At 42.5% G+C, this 19,683-nt stretch overlaps 1 protein-coding gene across 1 annotated transcript; it reads right to left on the bottom strand.

Annotated features, from left to right (window-relative positions):
• Positions 1-4,427: 4,427 nt before the first annotated feature.
• LOC135873014 (olfactory receptor 2AT4-like) lies at positions 4,428-5,405 on the bottom strand. The gene has a single exon (XM_065397469.1). The coding sequence runs from the start codon at positions 5,403-5,405 to the stop codon at positions 4,428-4,430; it is 978 nt and encodes a 325-aa protein (XP_065253541.1).
• Between the last annotated feature and the right edge of the window lie 14,278 nt (positions 5,406-19,683).

The following is a 19,683-nucleotide window of genomic DNA, read 5'->3' as shown; positions in this document are numbered from 1 at the left end:
TGTCCCATACATGCCCTGATGAGGTGTGAACTGCCTCTATGCTCTTGGAGAGTTTTTGCCTGGGCTTATTTTAAGCCATGAAGACACATTTTCAGCCTCATAACTATATACATGAAATTATAACCTATAACAATTACTATAACATCACTATGACAACAATGCTCAGTGCATCATGAGCCTTCCGAAAACACACACACACACACACACACATGCACTCCTTTCCATGCCCCTCTATTTTCTCTCCACCACACCACTGAATCCCTCATTTTTCCATCCCTCTTTTCTCACAGTTTGAATTCATTGTCCCTATACTGTATCTCCAGCATATCAGTGGAGTTCCCCTGAATTCTTTGTATCCCTTCTCTTCCTATACTTCCTATTCAGGTCTGCATTCTGCCAATGGTACCCCCTTGCAGATGAACACAGAATCCTACTCTTGGATATCTGTATCAGTGAAGGAACTAAGTGATGGTGAGGACTGTTCTGTCCTTCATGGCCTTGGGAGGATGGGTACAAGGCTTACAAGGTGCATGCACAGATCCAACGGACACTGCTGGCTGAATGTATTTAAACCATGGATGGGAGAGTCAATAAAAATAAAAAGAGCTTTGTGTCCACAACTCAACTGACCCTAAAATCTTGAATGAGCTTTGAAAAAGTACATTTTTAACAAAGTGTACTTTTTATTTCTGTTCTGAAAAGATGATAAAATACCACAAAAAGGATCTTGTTTCAGTATTTCCAGCCTGGAAGCAGGGGTGAAAGTAACTGAAAGGACTTACCGGTACTCCGGAGTCCTGAGCAGGGTGCGTGGCCTCAACCGAAAGAGGCGTGGCCTCAACCAGACGAGGCGGGGCCCTGGCCCTTTAAATCACCGCCCGAGCCCTGGCGCCGCTACCCCGGGCCCTTTAAAGCGCCATCCAAGCCCTGCTGCCGGAGCCCCGGGGCAGCAGCGGCAGGGCTCCGGCGGGGATTTAAAGGGTCCGCTGCTCCCTGCAGTGGCGGAGCCCTGGACCCTTTAAAGAGCCACCTGAGCCCCACTGCCGGAACCCCAGGGCAGCGGCGGCAGGGCTGGGCAGTGATTTGAAGGGCCCGGGGCTCCTCATAGCGGCCGGAGCCCCGGGCCCTTTAAATCACCACCCAAGCCCTGCCGCTGCTACCCCAGGGCTCTGGCAGTGGGGCTCAGGAGGCGATTTAAGGGGCCCATAGCTCCGGCCACTGCGGGAAGCCCCAGGCCCTTTAAATCACCAGCCAGTCTCGTACGGCGCGGCGTATTGGCTCTTGCTGGTACGCCATACTGGGCCGTACTGGCTTACTTTCACCTCTGCCTGGAAGAAGCCAGAAATTACCAGTAATCTTAGAGACACCTGATGGCACCAGACCATCAGTCTGAGATGGATAAGCTATCCTATGTAAACTCCAGCTAATCATCTAAACTTGTTCATGCTTAATTGAATGTATGAACCTTTTGAGGTTTATCCATCAAAATATTTCACTGTATATGACTTTATGTAAACTTGTGTGATGAGGTATCCATCCACACAAACCCTGAGCAAGTAATGCGGGCCTACAGGAGTCAGTAACTTTACCTACTGCATCTGGAGAAGAGCCAAGGATTGATAAGCACTAATTGCAGATGAAGCCCAGTTAGGAGAGGATTATAAAGCCAGGAAGTAAGAGCAGGAAAGGAGCTGCAGGGATGAGGTCTGCAGTCACTCTCTGGACAGAAAGGGAGTTGGCCAGGGTCAAGAAGGAAATCCAGAGGAAAGAAAGACTTTGGGGTCTGTGACGAGATGCTTAGGGGGTGAACCAGAGCAGAGGAAACCCTGGTGGTAAACCCAGAGTTAGGGCAAGGAAACAAACAATTTTTTAAAACAAATAAAAGGAAGTTCTTCTTCACACAGCACACAGTCAACTTGTGGAACTTCTTGCCTGAGGAGGTTGTGAAGGCTAGGACTATAACAGCGTTTAAAAGAGAACTGGATAAATTCATGGAGGTTATGTCCATTAATGGCTATTAGCCAGGATGGGTAAGGAATGGTGTCTCTAGCCTCTGTTTATCAGAGGGTGGTGATAGATGGCAGGAGAGAGATCACTTATTCATTACCTGTTAGGTTCACTCCCTCTGGGGCACCTGGCATTGGCCACTGTCGGTGGACAGGATACTGGGCTGAATGGACCTTTGGTCTGACCCAGTATAGCCATTCTTATGTTCTTGTTCTTATGTTCTTAAGGAGATAGAGAGGTGGGGTAGGACGGAGCCCAGAGAAGCAGCAACCTGTACGGACAATGAGTATACCTAGGTTGCCAGGCATAGGTTCCCTGGGCTGGAACTTGGAATAGTGGGCAGACCCGGGTTCCCCTACCAGACACTAGGAAAGTGGAGACTACAGAGTGATGTGGCTGGAAGGGCAAGTCATGAAGAGGGAATAACCCAAGTCACAGAAAGAAAGAGGGGCCACAGTGCGAGCAGTAGAAGGAAGGGGGTGCCAGATGGGGCAAGAACTAATTCCCTGACCTAGCCACGAGGAGGAATACCTGTGCTGAGTAGGACTCCTTCACATGCAGAAATGTTAGAATTGCACAATATGATAATATAAGAGCGCTGATGGAACTTCCTATTGCTCAGAGATGAAATTGCATCATGCTCTACATACCACATTTCAAGTTCCTCGCGTTCTTTTCCCCTCATTCTGAAGTATGCAGTATAATGTAATTTATTGAGTCTATACTAGCAAAATAACTTCTGACATGTCTGAATCTCTTAAATGGAGACAATAAAACAATGGTCAATTCAACCTGGTGAAATGTAGAGAGGAAAGGATTAAGAATCATATTTCAGTTTTATCTTTATTTGGTGTATTTACTGGTAGTTTTAGTGCTGGAAATGGTTCCATTACTAAGCAAGATGTTAGTCAATAGGCAGCTCTTATGAGCAGCTGAATATACAAGTTAATTACTGTTATGCATATTATGAGTTGATATTTCAATCTGATCAAATGTTTTATAATGATTTAGGAGCAATCTTTTAACTTCTTTCCACTACATCATGAATAAAAAAATCATTAGACTTTTAAAATATTTTAATGGTAAACAGAGTTTAAAAGTTTGTTGCATATTATGGGGAAAGCCTAGCCCAGCTATACCACAATTACACCTCTAATACACTTTAGTTAGGTCAGGTTCCCAGGTAATTGTTCTTTCCTTCTTTTGTACAATCTCTCTTCATCTAACAGGTTGTGTTCCAAGAGCTGCCATTTAGAAAAAGAAAAAGCTCTTTCCACTTATAAACTGGACAAATTTGATCCAGAATCATGGAGAGATCATAAACACAATGCACTATGATACCCTTTTTATAAAATCACGGTTCACAGTACAGATGTTTTAAGGCACCAGTACACACCACACACCACACCACACACCACACCACACTTTCACTGTAACAGATTTTGCAATGCATGTGCAGTAGTGACCCCTGTTCAGAATGAAACAGATTCTGGCTACATTCAAGTATCAGGGGGTAGCCACAAAAACAACGAGGAGTCCGGTGGCACCTTAAAGGCTAACAGATTTATTTTGGCATAAGCATGCATCTGAAGAAGTGAGGTTTTTTACCCACGAAAGCTTATGCCGAAATAAATCTGTTAGTCTTTAAGGTGCCACCAGACTGTTGTTTTTGTGGCTACATTCAGATCTCTATGTACAGGAAAAATGTAAACCAAACTGAAAAATTATAAACAAATTAATATTTTTCCCTTTCAGAATACAGAGGAAAGTTAGTATGTTCAAAAATACTTGACAGAACTAGGAGTAATGGTCTCAAGTTGCAGTGGGGAAGGTTTAGGTTGGATATTAGGAAAAACTTTTTCACTAGGAGGGTGATGAAGCACTGGAATGGGTTACCTAGGGAGGTGGTGGAATCTCCTTCCTTTGAGGTTTTTAAGGTCAGGCTTGACAAAGCCCTGGCTGGGATGATTATTTGGGGATTGTCCTGCTTTGAGCAGGGGGTTGGTCTAGATGACCTCCTGAGGTCCCTCCCAATCCTGATATTCTACGATTCTATGATATTAATAGGATGAAAATCACCCCAATTCAGAGGAAGCCATATTAAGCCATTTAAACCCTATTTAACCCCTCTACAGGGGGCTGATGTGCCCCCCCCCCCCCGCCTAGGAGCCGGACCTGTTGCTGTCTGCTTCCGGGGCGCAGCATGGTGTCGGAGCAGGTAGGAATTCGCCTGCTTTAGCCGGGCAGCACCGCCGACAGGACTTTTAACGGCCCAGTTGGCGGTGCTGACCAGAGCTGCTGTGACCCAGTGCCTTACATTCCGCGACCCAGTACTGGGCTGTGACCTGCAGTTTGACAACCACTGATTTAAGCCCTACTTATGTGATGTATAGGTTCGGTGTGAAACTTCTGTGTTGGAGCTAATTTTTCCTCCTTAGATTACAGTTTTTAGAAGGAGGAAAGATCTTCAGAAAAACAATCTTTTTTACTGCACATTTTACTTCCTTGTTTCGCAAAGTATAAATGAGTGGATTTAACAAAGGAGTTAAAATAGCAAAAACAACATTGCTCATTACATGGATGTCAATAGGCATGTCTGTTCCGTAGGAAATATATGCCAGGGCAATGGATGAATAGTAAGTGCCAACCACAATCAAATGGGAAGTGCAAGTAGAAAATGCCTTACTGCGACCTACTTTAGAGTTGATCTTTAATATGGAGATAATGATGTGAACATATGATAGGGTGACAAGCATAAGTGGCACGACTGAAACAGTCATGGCAATGGAAAACCCCAAGAAAGTCTGAAAAGAGGCACTGAAATCTGAACATGCTGCTTGCACAACTGCCAAGTGATCACAAAAGCAATGGTAAACTGTGGTTGTTTCACCAAATGTTAACTGAGAGGTCTGGAAGACGGCAGGTATTGGTATTAACAATGCAGTTATCCAAGCACATGCTGCCAGTTGAATGGTTACTCTCTTTGTCATTTTGACTGGGTAATGCAAAGGATTACAAATTGCTTCATAACGATCATAAGACATGACTACAAGAAGCAGCGATTCAGTCACTGAGAGACCATGAAATGAGTACATCTGCAGAAAGCAGACGTGAAAAGAAATAGTTTTGGCATTGACCAGAAACATTGCCAGCATTTTGGGAATGGTAGTAGTTGTAAACAGTATATCTAAGACAGAGAGATTAGTTAGGAAAAAGTACATCGGTTTGTGAAGTGTATGATCGACCACAACTACAGCTATAATAATGATATTACCAATTAGTATTAGCATGTAGAATAAGAAAAATACAAGGAAAAGAGGGATCTGGAAATCTTGAAGTGCAGGAAATCCAATGAGATAAAAGTCTTTAGCAGAAGAATTGCTGTTGCAGTTGTTCATGGTCTGATTGTTAAAAACATCTAGAATGCAAAACACAAAATCAGGAAACAATCCTAATTTTTACCAAAAAGATTGTAGGGTCATGAATGTTGTGTGTTTTGCTGAAGATCCTTTTTCATAAAATAACATATTGGATATATTCTTGTTGATAAGTCCCTTTCATGCAATTTCAGTTAACTTTTAGTGCCTTCCATCCCAACAATGTATTTAGCCAGGATGGGAATGGATGGTGTCCCTAGCCTCTGTTTGCAGAAGCTGGGAGCGGGCAATGGGATGGATCACTTGATTATTACCTGTCCTGTTCATTCTCTCTGGGGCATCTAACATTGGCCGCTGTCGGAAGGCAGGATACAGGGCTAGATGGACCTTTGGTCTGACGCAGTATAGCTGTTCTTATGTAAATATGAAGCTGCTAGGGAGAAAATGAGATGGTTTAAGTACTATGTTGATGACAATTAGCAATACATCGGTTTCATTGGATCTAGATGATGTAGTTACTCAGCTTTAAGTCTGGCCATATAGTGATTGATATCCTTTAATCTATCTATTTAGCTTAACAAAGAGAACAAAAGAACATAACTTAAGAATGGCCATGCTGGGTCAGGTCAATGGTCCATCAAGCCCAGTGTCTTGTCTTCTGACAGTGGCCAATGCCAGATACTTCAGAGGAATGAACAAAATAGGCAATCATCCCCTGCCATCTACTCTCAGCTTCTGGAAATCAGAGGCTTGGGTCACCCAGAGCATGGGGTTGCATCCCTCACCCTCTTGACTAATAGCTATCAATGGACCTATCCTTCATGGACTTATCTAATTCTTTTTTGAACCATGTTATACTTTTGACCTTCACAACATCTCCTGGCAATGAGTTCCACCTGTGGATTGTGTGTTGTGAGAAGAAGTATTTCCTTATGTTTGTTTTAAACCTGTTGCCTATTAATTTCCTTGGGTGACCCCTGGTTCTTGTGTTACATGAAGGAGTAAATAATACTGCCCTATTCACTTTCTTCACACCACTGATGATATTCTAGACCTCTATCATATCCCCTTTAGTTATCTCTTTACTAAGCTGAAAAGTCCCATACTTTTTAATCTCACCTCATACAGAAGCTGTTCCATAGCCTTAAGCATTTTTGTTGCCCTTCTCTGTACCTTTTCCAATCCTAATATATCTTTTTTAAGATGGGATGACCAGAACTGCATGAATATTCAAAGTGTGGGCATACCATGGATTTATATAGTGGCATTATAATATATTCTGTACTATTATCTAGCCCTTTCCTAATATTCTGCTAGTTTTTTGACTGCTGCTGCACATTGAGCAGATGTTTTCAGAGAACTATCTGCAGTGACTCCAAGATCTCTTTCTTGAGTAGTAACAGCTAATTTAGACCCCATCATTTTCTGTGTATAGTTGGGATTATGTTTTCCAATGTGCATTACTTTGCATTGATCAACACTGAATTTCATTTGCCATTTTGTTGCCCAGTCACCCAGTTTAGTGAGATCCGTTTGTAATTCTTCGCAGTCTGCTTGGGACTTATCTATTTTGAGTAGTTTTGTATCATCTGCAAATTTTGCCACCTCACGGTTTACCCTTTTTTCATTCTCTGAATATGTTGAACAGCATGGTCCCAATCCAGATCACTGGGAGAAAACACTATTTATCTCTCTGCATTCTGAAAACTGACCATTTAGTCCTACCCTTTGTTTCCTCTATTTTAATCAATTAGTTGTCCAGGAGAGGACCTCCCGTCTAATCCCATGACTGCTTATTTTGCTTCAGAGCCTTTGGTGAGAGACCTTGTCAAAGGCTTTCTGAAAGTCCAAATACACCGTATCCACTTGATCACCCTTGTCCACATGTTTGCTGATCCCCTCAAAGTATTCAAATAGATGGGTGAGGCATTATTTCCCTTTACAAAAGCCATGTTGACTCTTCTCCCAACAAATCATGTTCATCTATGTGTCTGATAATTCTGTTCTTTACTATAGTTTCAACCCATTTTGCCCAGGACTGAAGTAAGGCTTATTGGCCTGTAATTGCCAGGATTGCCTCTGGAGTCTTTTTTAAAAATTGTTCTCACATTAGCTATCCTCTAGTCATCTGGTACAGGAGCAGATTTAAATGATAGGTTACATATCACACTTACGAAATTGCAGAATTACTATTTGAGTTCCATCAGAACTCTTAGGAGAATACCGTGTGGTCCTGGTGATTTAACCACTATTCTGCTTCTAGAATTCTGCCTGCATTCTTTTTACTCCTGCCGTGTTTTTTTATTGGGTTTTTTGGTCTTTGGCTGGTTTTTGTGGGGGTGGGAGTGGGGGTGAAGGGCGGGAACTGTTTATTGCTCTAAGTTTTGAGAATGTTAATCAGGTGTATCAAGCTCTCATGTTCCCTCTCTCAGCTCCATCACAAACCTCCCCTGTTAGCTGCTCCTGTTTGCTAGCTCATCTGATATCTTAGGACCTGGCTTTTTAAACCCCTGTTGTCCTTTAGTAGCACTGCCCCCTGGTTAATGGGTGCTAAAGGGCATAGGGATCGAAGCCTTATTAATAAGCTCTCAGGCTTACCTAGCAGGCTTCTAGGCTCAGCACACAAATTCACCCCCAGGGTCCCATAGTCGCACTTCCTTCACCTGAAAAACTCCCTTGCAAAACGCCCCTGTTAGATGCTCCTGTTTGCTAGCTAGAAGGTTAAGGGGTGACTTGATCACAGTTTATAAGTATCTACATAGGGAACAAGTATTTAATAATGGGCTCTTCAGTCTAGCAGAGAAAGGTATAGCATAATCCAGGGGCTGGCAGCTGAAGCTACACAAATTCAGAGTGGAAATAAGGTGTATATTTACAACAGTGACAGTAATTAACCCTTGGAACAATTTTTACCCAGAGTTGTGGTGGATTCTCCCTCAGTGGCAATATTTGAATCAAGATTGGATGGTTTTCTAAAACATTTGCTCTAGGAATTATTTTGGGAAAGTTCTATGGCCTGTGTTATACAGGACCTCAGACTAGATGATCACAATGGTACCTTCTGGCCTCAAAATCTATAAACCTTTATCACATCAATCACATGTGTGTTATTCATGCCTTTGTCTCCTTCAGCTGGTTACTGCAACATGCTGTACTTCAGAGACTGCTGTAGTTTCCAGGTAGTCTTCAGGTATAGCCTGAATTCAGCTAATCACTTACTTAGAATCATAGAATTTTGGGGTTGGAAGAGACCTCAGGAGGTCCTCTAGTCCAACCCCCTGTTCAAAGCAGGATCAATCCCCAACTAAATCATCCCAGCCAGGGATTTGTCAAGCCGGCCCTTAAAAACCTCTAAGGAAGGAGATTCCACCACCTCCCTAGGTAACTCATTCCAGTGCTTCATCCTCCTCCTAGTGAAAAAGTTTTTCCTAATATCCAACCTAAACCTCCCCCACTGCAACTTGAGACCATTACTCCTTGTTCTGTCATCTGGTACCACTGAGAACAGTTTAGATCCATCCTCTTTGGAACCCCCTTTCAGGTAGTTGAAAGCAGCTATCAAATCCCCCCTCAATCTTCTCTTCTGCAGACTAAATAACTCCAGTTCCCTCAGCCTCTCCTCATAAATTATGCGCTCCAGCACCTTAATCATTGTTGTTGCCCTCCGCTGGACTCCTTCCAATTTTTTCACATCCTTCTTGTGGTGTGGGGCCCAAAACTGGACACAGTACTCCAGTGCTCCTACTTATACAGCCCAAAATGCCGTTAGCTTTCTTGGCAACAAGGGCACACTGTTGACTTATATCCAGCTTCTCATCCACTGTAACCCCTAGGTCCTTTTCTGCAGAACTGCTGCCTAGCCACTCGGTCCCTAGTCTGTAGCAGTGCATGGGATTCTTCCATCCTAAGTGCAGGACTCTGCACTTGTCCTTGTGAACCTCATCAGTTTTCTTTTGGCCCAATCCTCTAATTTCTCTAGGTCCATCTGTATCCTGTCCCTACACTCCAGCATATCTACCACTCCTCCCAGTTTAGTGTCATCTGAAAACTTGCTGAGGGTGCAATCCACGCCATCCTCCAGATCATTAATAAAGATATTGAACAAAATGGGCCCCTGGACCGACCCTTCGGGCAGTCCGCTTGATACTGTCTGCCAGCTAGACATGGAGCCATTGATCCCTATCCGTTGACCCTGATTATCTAGCCAACTTTCTCTCCACCTCACAGTCCATTCATCCAGCCCGTACTTCTTTCACTTGCTGGCAAGAATACTTGTGGGAGACCGTATCAAAAGCTTTGCTAAAGTCAAGGAATAACACATCCACTGCTTTCCCCTCATCCACAGAGCCAGTTATCTCATCATAGAAGGCAATTAGGTTAGTCAGGCATGACTTGCCCTTGGTGAATCCATGCTGACTGTTCCTGATCACTTTCCTCTCCTCGAAGTGCTTCAAAATTGATTCCTTGAGGATCTTCTCCATGATTATTTCCAGGGACTGAGGTGAGGATGACTGGCCTGTAGTTCCCCGGATCCTCCTCCTTCCTTTTTTTTAAAGAAGGGCACTATATTAGCCTTTTTCCAGTCATCCGGGACTTCCCCCGATCGCCATGAGTTTTCAAAGATAATGGCCAATGGCTCTGCAATCACATCAGCCAACTCCTTTAGCACCCTCGGTTGCAGTGCATCCGGCCCCATGGACTTGTGCTCGTCCAGCTTTTCTAAATAGTCCTGAACCACTTCTTTCTCCACAGAAGGCTGGTCACCTCCTCCCCATACTGTGCTGCCCAGTGCAGGAGTCTGGGAGCTGACCTTGTTTGTGAAGACAGAGGCAAAAAAAGCATTGAGTACATTAGTGTTTTCCACATCCTATGTCAGTAGGTTGCCTCCCCCATTCAGTAAGGGGTCCACAGTTTCCCTGACCACCTTCTTGTTGCTAACATACCTATTGAAAACCTTCTTGTTACTCTTAACATCCCTTGCTCGCTGAAACTCCAATTGTGATTTGGCCTTCCTGATTTCACTCCGGCATGCTTGAGCAATATTTTTATACTCCTCCCTGGTCATTTGTCCAAGCTTCCACTTCTTGTAAGCTTCTTTTTCATGTTTAAGATCAGCAAGGATTTCACTGTTAAGCCAAGCTGGTCGCGTGCCATATTTACTATTCTTTCTACACATCAGGGTGGTTTGTTCCTGCAACCTCAATAAGGATTCTTTAAAATACAGCCAGATCTCCTGGTCTCCTTCCCCTCTCATGTTATTCTCCCAGGGGATCCTGCCCATCAGTTCCTTGAGGAAGTCAAACTCTGCTTTTCTGACGTCTAGGGTCTGTATTCTGCTGCTCTTCTTTCTTCCTTTTGTCAGGATCCTGAACTTGATCATCTCATTGTCACTGCCTCCCAGGTTCCCATCCACTTTTGCTTCCCCTGCCAATTCTTCCTTGTTTGTGAGCAGCAGGTCAAGAAGAGCTCTGCCCCTAGTTGGTTCCTCCAGTACTTGCACCAGGAAATTGTCCCATACACTTTCCAAAAACTTTCTGGATTGTCTGTGCACTGCTGTATTGCTCTCTCTGCAGATTGAGGTCCCCCATGAGAACCAGGGGCTGTGATCTAGTAACTTCTGTTAGTTGCCTGAAGAAAGCCTCGTCCATCTCATCCCCCTCGTCTGGTGGTCTAAAGCAGACTGCTACCACAACATCACCCTTGTTGCTCACAGTTCTAAACTTAATCCAGAGACTCTCAGGTTTTTCTGCAGTTTCATACTAGAGCTCTGAGCAGCCATACGGCTCTCTTACATACAATGCAACTCCCCCACCTTTTCTGCCCCGCCTGTCTTTCCTTAACAGTTTATATCCATTCATGACAGTACTTCAGTCATGTAAGTTATCCCACCAAGTCTCTGTTATTCCAATCACATCATAATTCCTTGACTGTGCCAGGACTTCGAGTTCTCCCTGCTTGTTTCCCAGGCTTCTTGCATTTGTGTATAAGCATTTAAGATAACTCGCTGATCGTCCAGCTTTCTCAGTATGAAGCAGGAGTCCTCACCTCTTGCACTCTCCTGTTCATGCTTCCTCCTGGTATCCTGCTTCCCCACATACCTCAGGGCTTTGGTCTCCTTCCCCCGGTGAACCTAGTTTTAAGCCCTCCTCATTAGGTTAGCCAGCCTGCTTGCGAAGATGCTCTTCCCTTTCTTTGTTAGGTGGAGCCCATCTCTGCCTAGCAATCCTTCTTCTTGGAACACCATCCCATGGTCATAGAATCGAAAGCCTTCTCACTGACACCACCTGCATAGCCATTCATTGACTTCCATGATTCGACGGTCTCTACCTGGGCCTTTTCCTTCCACAGGGAGGAAAGTGTACCATGCAGGGAAGGAGCACATGTTACACTTCTGCACCAGACACAGCCCTGGCTCCAGTTAGTTTTCAGGTAAAATAAAAAAATAGCCAATGTCATAATGTATTCAGAGGAAGCACAAGCTTTAAATGTGTAAATGTTTTGGATGTTCCTTTGCTCTTGTAGAGCAGGGTAACTAAGAGTGCCCAAAAGACTCACATTTATTTTATATACCGCTATTATGTTACCTCTCTAAACTTAATCACCCCCATCATCTCTTCTCATATGCAATACCATGCCTCCAATCATATTCATTTCCCCTCTCTGGACTTCTCCATTTCTTGCAAAATAGTTTTTGAATTGGGACTAGAACTGAACACATCATTCAATGCAAGGACAGCCAAAAAAATTATGTAATGGCATTATAATATATTCTGTATTATCCTCTATCACTTCCCTAATAAAGGCTAACATCGTGTTTGCTTTTCTGAATGATCCTTTACTTGAGAAAATGTTTTCATTGAGCTGTGCACAATGAGGGGCAGGTCTTTCTCCTGAGTGGTTAAAAGTTAATTTAGAACTCATGAATGTGTATGAGTAATTCTTGGTGTGCCTTCCAATGTGCATTATCTTGCACTTCTGAATTCAAAGTATTCAGTTTTGATCTACAAAGCCATTTGTAATTTGGATCTTGGCAATTTTAAAGATCCCCTATCCCTAAGGGGCAACTCAGCAGTTGAGATCAGCTGGGACATTCAACCTGAAAATCTTTAGATTATACTCAGGTTTTTTTTGCTCTCAAGAGGAAGGGGAGGCTTTTAGCTTGCATGAAAGATTTTATTTGGAATTGTGATGGCCTTTTAATGACATTTTGAAATTATAAAAATCTGACTAGAGTATTTTGTTTTTGTGACTTGAGTTATTGATAGTTGCACTGTATAAACTGAATGAATAAATACTAAAAGTTATTCATAGATTAATAGTAATTAGAGATGGATCTAATCCATCACCTCAGCCAATACAGGATTGTTCCCTTTTCTCTCCTTGTGTATTATATAATTTTGTATGTTGCTATATATATATTTGGTACAGTTTTGTTCAGCTAATTTTACATGTTTCAAGGGAGGGATTTCCATGCTTTCTCCTGGGAGAGCATTCCACATTTTCATAAATCTCATTGTTAGGAAGATTTTCCTGTATTCAGCCTAAATATTCCTGTTGCTGCCAATGTGACACAAAAGAGGTTAGAAAGCGTCTACTCTGCTTAGCCTTTACAGAACACAGATGTGTGTCAAGTCATGGTAAAGCTGGGAACTTTATGTAGCTTATGTATGCAATATATGTGACTGTAGTCAGTGACATTATTTTCATGACCACATATTCATTTATCTAATTCCTGATTGTAGCCAGCACCAGAAATAGCAATACCAGAATTCTGTGCAAAAACAGCCTTGTTTTCATTAGATTTGAAGCTTGATTTTCAAACTGTAAAGATTCATATAAACATCTACATTTTATGAAGGTCATGCACTTTTAAGTACCAATAAGAATTTATGCTATATGCAGTGTAGTTGTAGTCATGTCAGTCTGAGGATATTAGAGAGACAAGGTGGGTGAAGTACTATCTTCTGAGAGAAGACTAAAGAGCTTGGTTTGTTTAACCTAGCAAAACAAAGGCTGAGAAAGGACATGATTGACCGCTATAAAATACAACAGGAGAGGAAACACTAGGGAGGGAGAAGGGCTGTTTAAGCTAAAGGACAATATTGGTACAAAAACTGGCTATAAACTGGCCATGAATAAATGGCTGGAAATTGGAAAAAGGTTTCTAACCCTCAGAAGTAGGAGGTTCTAGAACAGCCTCCTACTAGGAGAATAGTGAGGGAAAACAACCCATAATAGTTCAAGATGGAGCTGGACAAGTTTATGGACAGGACAATAGGATGGGGTTGCCTGTGCTAACAGGAGATTCAATTTGATGATCCATTAAGTTCCTTCCAGTTCTACATTAATCTGAATTAAGCTTTTTTGGTTCCTCTATCCTTAGTACCGAAAGGAACTATTGGAAGTTTACTGCTATAAACTCAAGTATCTGTCATATCTATACCTCTTCATTTTTCTCTTCCCCCTGCTATTATTTTTTCAACTCTGTAAAGATTTGAGGATACAATTTGAATGAGAAATGCTGGTCTGTAAAAAATAAAATTGTTGTACTGTACTGAATGAAAACATTCACCATTTAATAGTCTTAAAATTAGCATTGACTTGAACTCAGACATGGTAAATTAAATGAAAAAAAAAATCACATCCTTTGGTGCCTGTTAACATAAGTTATATTAAAAATGTTTTACTCCATGCGTGATACCATGAGAAAAAAATTAAATCAAAAGGAAGCATCTGAAATTTATGGACATTAATGTGATAATATAAACTGTAACTCACTTGTGAATTCCAGAGATTACAAGAGCTTTGTTTTCACTGGTGTTACACTTGGTGATAGATGCAAAACTTCTGCAATAAAGCCTCTGGCAAATGCACTGATTCAGGCTTTGCATTTCTTTTGAACAAACTGCATAGTCCTTTTCTTCACCTTCAGTCCCCAAAGATGAAATTAACATTGTTTTCTTATCTACAATTGAGAGACTCCTACACACTGTGGCAGAGCTCTGACCTTGTCCCCGTGGGTCCTGCGCTTCTAGGCGGTATATGCTAGCCTCAGTGGCTCTCTGTGACCCTCCACATAGCCCTTCTCTCTCTAGGGCCAGGGTTACAGTCTACTGAGCCCTTTTCATCATAAGCCAGCAAGGAGGTTGGTGAGAGAACTCCCACGGTCTTTGTCCCTAGGGCTTGTTTTAGAACAGTTTAGCCTCCTGTCCTGACAGGGGCCTGACTTCCCCTCCCAGGAGGTGTTCCTGTAGTGGTGGGTTGGGGGGAACCCGGGCCCACCCTCTACTCCGAGTTCCGGCCCAGGGACCCTAATGGTAGCAGCTGTTGGCAGCCAACCTTTCACTGCCAGAGTTGCTACTTTTCCCTGGGCCACTTCCCCACAGCTCTCCTGCTTCTCCCTTCTTCACCCTTACCTTAGGGCTCCCTTATCAATAACTTGAGGGTGTCTTCATTAACCAGCCCTTCAGCCACACTGCCTCTCCTCTGGCTCCCTGGCTCTCCTCTGCCTGACTGGAGTGAGCCCTTTTTATAGTATCAGCGGGGCCTTAATTAGAGTCAGATGGTCACATTAGTTTAATGGCCTCACCTGACTCTTTGCAGGTTAATTGGAGTCAGGTGTTCTCATTAGCCTGGAGCAGCCCCTGCTCTGGTCAGTCAGGGAACAGAAAACTGTTAATCCAGTGGCCAGTATATCTGCCTTCTGCTATTCTGCTGTACCCAACTGGCCTGGGTCTATCACAACACATAGTTATTTCCATGATAAACAATCGCAGCAGAATTTGGAATCTCAAATGCACTGCAGAGCTCATAATTTGTGTAAATTACATTGAAGATTTGTGCAATCAAGGAAATGAAAGCCAAGTATTTGAAATACAGAGTGTACAGCATGATAAACCTTCATCAGGATGTGCCATTGGAGCCGTTATTTTATATTTGATTCAGTCCTGCTCCCATTGACATTGGCTTCAATGGAAGATTGTTCGTTCCAATTGTGTAATTCCAAACTTTTTGCATTACATGAAACAATTTAAGGCCACATTCACTAAAACTTGCCAAACATCCAGAGAGTCAACTAATCATAAAAAGTATCAGAGGGGTAGCCGTGTTAGTCTGAATCTATAAAAAGTAACAGAGGGTCCTGTGGCACCTTTAAGACTAACAGAAGTATTGGGAGCATAAGCTTTCGTGGGTAAGAACCTCACTTTGAGGTTATGTTAGCTTATGCTCCCAATACTTCTGTTAGTCTTAAAGGTGCCACAGGACCCTCTGTTGCTAATCATAAAAAAATGCTTATGTCCTAAGTTTCCTGGCAGTAGTGAAGATCTGAGGGATGGTCAGCAGGAACAGGATATTTATTCTATGTCCTGAGTTATGCAGGAGGTCAAATTAGATGATCAGTGGTTCCTTGTGGTCTTACAATCTGTTCCATCAGTGATAAGAACCTAGCATTTTGAGGAACATGTGTGTAAAACTTAGTACTACTCAAAACTGTTCCATGGCTGCCAGGCCAGGCATGTGACTACTGACAAATAACCCTTTCCCCCTCAATTATTGAGAAAGGTTTTGGGTAGAGAAGGGTTGGAGCTGCAAGGGCAAACACGAGTCTATTCACTGCGTCAAGGACCGGGAGATTCCCCTGTCCCAAACTTTTAGCTCTGACATTGGCATCCTGTTTTGGCTTTTTTCTGCCAAATTGTTTACTGTAGCAAGGATAAGTGCTCCACGGAACAGTTTTTAAGGCATGACTGAAAAATACAGGGATTCTTGTACAAGCTGATCTCCACTGTAATGCATTCATATAAACATTCCACATCTGCCTTGTATTACTCAATGTGGAGTAAAATGAAGATCTGATGCAAGAAATCCAGGAATCTGGTGCAACTGAGCTGTTCTGATCTTGCCTTTGGATAGCTTGGATAAAGGGCTTAAGAAGGTACCGATCAGTAATATACCATATCCAGAAAATATATATCTTGTAATTATAATGTGTGAAGTATCAGAGACCCAGGGCCAAAGTCTGAAACTTGTAATCAAGTCATGGTCACTTGTACCTAAGCAACAACTCATTTTTAGTTCAGAAATCTATTCCTGTATCTATCAAGACAAGTTCTAAAATAATTCTCCCATGTTGGACGCAACACTTTGCCTTAGGAATTTACTTTCTATAATTCTTAGACATCCCAAGGACATTTCAGTACTGTCAGCATGAGACTTCCAGCAGATGTCATTAAGATTGATGTGCACTATGATAATGCAGCTTTTTTCCGTACCCATTAGAGATAGGTGTTTAAGGAGCCAGTCACCTGTTCTCTAGTATGATTCGGTGCTCTGTAGTACACACTAACACACACCTCATCTTGTGCTTTATCTGTATAGACAAGTCAAATTTATGCTCATAAATAAGCAAGTCCAATTCCTCTTGTTTCTTACGCAGACTCCTAGCGTTAATGTGTAGGCAGGGAAAGTATTTCTTCTTTTCAAGTCCCTTGGTGCCCTGATTAAAACTACTCTTGACATCATAATTTTGCGCTAAATGAATGCTCCCCTATTCACTCTCCCCACTATTATTGTTTGTTTAATGCCCTCATGTCTAGAATATCCTTGAAAATTGGATTCTCTTTTTACTGGGATGGAAACTATCTGACGTGTACAGCTCCCTCTCTCCATAGAAGGTGGACCAATGTTCCACCAAACTCTCCACCTTACACCACTTATCTAGCCTGTTGTTCATTTCCAAAATCTTATGCCTTCTGTCTTTCTTTGCTTGTTGGACAAGTGATATATCTGAGAAGATTATATGCACATTCCTCTCCTGCACCCTTCCAAAATCTCTGAAGTCATCTATGATCTGTGAGGTATCATGTGAAGACATGTCATCATTAGTGCCAATATGGACCATTACCAGCAGATCCTTGCCCACAAACTTCAGAAGCCCATCCAGTGATGTAGTTGCATCTTGGCTCTAGGAAGACAGCACACTGTCCTGTGGTCTGCATGATCCTGGTAGAATTTTGTTTCCATTCTTCTTAGCATAGAATCCTCGACAAAGATCATCTGTCTTTTTTGAATGGCTGAAAATCCCTTTATGGACAGTCTTAATTGCCTTGTAAATTGGGCTGAGCAGCCATCCTCAGGAATGTCCCATAAAACTCTCCTTTCCATTCCACCAGCTGGATCTTCAGAGGTATTTTCTGCAGTTTCAAGGCCAAGAACCTGATAATGGAGCTTTGAGGTGGTCAACAAGCATGTGGACAAGGGGGAATCCAGGGGATAGAGTGTACTTAGATTTTCAGAAAGCCTTTGACAAGGTCCCTCACCAAAGGCTCTGAAGCAAAGTAAGCTGTCATGGGATAATTCACTGATCTTTAGATTATATTCAGGGTTTCTCCCCTTCCCCCCACACACAGAGGAAAGGGAGGCTTTTAGCTTGCATGAAATATTTGGGGTGGCCTTTTAATGTCATTTTGAAATTATAAAAATCTGTCACCCATTAAGTATATATATGGGGAACAAAAATTAGATAATAGAGGGCTCTCCAGTCTAATGGAGAAAGGTTTAACAAAATCCAATGCCTGGAAGTTGAAGCTAAACAAAGTCAGACTAGAAATAAGGCATACATTTTTAAGCAGTGAGGCTAATTAGCCAGTGGAACAGCTTAACATGGTTTGGGTATTTGTTTTGTTTTGTTTTGTTTTGTTTTAAATCAAGATTGATTACACTGCTCTACAGCCAAAATGCTTCTGAAATAAATGTAGTCAAACTTTACTAATTCTGGGTCACTGAGAACGAAAATGATGCTTAAAATTGTTGATTGGCTCTAGTTTTCAAGATATGCTATTGGGTCAGTATATACGACCCTTGACTTGGGAATGGCGGAGGATAAGTTAGTTATAAAGGGAAGTGATCTCAATTTAAACCAGAAATGACTAAAATACATCTTTGACTGGATCTATGAATAAATCTATGACTGGGTTTGGACAGTACTTGCTTTTTAGGCAAAACAATGAATGATGCAATCTGAAGCTGGTATTGCGTCATACATGATATGAATTGCATCACGTTATTCCTAGAAGTCATGGATGATGCAATCATAACGAAGCTTACATCACTCTGCTGAACAAATTGCCCTATATCAGCTCTAGAAATCATACAGTGTTGTGCTCTCTTATTTGTCAGTGTTTGATTTTGCAAAGGGACACATTTCTGTTTAGCCAAAGTGAGCAGAGATGCCTCATACTTGTGTGAACAGTGCAGATAACTTCTGTTATGTTTGTGGTGAAGTGACTTTTGCATCACAAAAGCACAGTATAACCACTATGGTTAAGAAAGCCTATCACCTTTATTTTGGCTGCAAAATTGGAGATCAGGACAAGAGGTGGGCCCAACACATATGCTGCAACACTTGTGCAACAAATCTTCGCCAGTGGTTGAACAGGAAAAGGAAATCTATGCCTTTTGCAGTGCCAATGATTTGGAGAGAGCCAACAGATCATACCAGCAATTGTTACTTCTGCATGGTGCCTCCAGTTGGGAAAGGTGTGTCAAAGAAGAAAAAGTGGACTGTGCATTATCCAAACATTCCATCAGCTATACGCCCAGTACCCCACGGAGAAGGACTGCCGGTTCCTGATGCACCAGAATCATTCTCACTTGAGTCAGACGAGGAAGAGGCCCTGAACCATCAATGTCACAGGACCCACATTTTCTCCCATCCTCCTCCTCTGAACCACACCTCATAACACAAGGTGAACTGAATGACCTTGTCAGGGATTTGGAACTACCCAAGAGTAAGGCAGAGCTGTTGGGCTCCAGACTACAGCAGTGGAATCTCCTGGCAGGTGATGTTAGGGTTTCCATGTTCCGTGACCGTCAAAAGGATCTTGTCCCATTCTTCTTCATGGAAGGTGATCTTGTAGCCTGCAACAACATCGATGGTGTGATGGCAGCCCTCAACATCGTTCACGATCCAGATGAGTGGAGACTGTTCATTGATTCATCGAAGACGAGTCTTAAAGCTGTTTTGCTGCATAATGGCAATGTTTTGCCATCAATTCCAGTTGGTCATGCAGTCCATATGAAGGAAACCTATGACAACATGAAACAATTTTTGAGGTGCATAAACTATGACCAACATCAGTGGCAGCTCTGTGGCGATTTGAAGGTTGTTGCTCTCTTGCTTGGTCTGCAGACTGGATACACAAAGTACTGCTGTTTTCTCTGTGAATGGGATAGTAGTGCAAGAGATTCCCACTACATCAAGAAAGATTGGCCACTCCGACAGTCATTGGAGCCTGGG

Source organism: Emys orbicularis, chromosome 1, assembly GCF_028017835.1.
Source record: "Emys orbicularis isolate rEmyOrb1 chromosome 1, rEmyOrb1.hap1, whole genome shotgun sequence".
Lineage (NCBI taxonomy): Eukaryota > Metazoa > Chordata > Testudines > Emydidae > Emys > Emys orbicularis.
This window is presented reverse-complemented; position numbering and strand designations above follow the sequence as displayed.

Excerpts from the sequence above, each read along its gene's own strand:
- LOC135873014 (XM_065397469.1), bottom strand. The coding sequence starts at position 5,405 with ATGAACAACTGCAACAGCAATTCTTCTGCTAAAGACTTTTATCTCATT.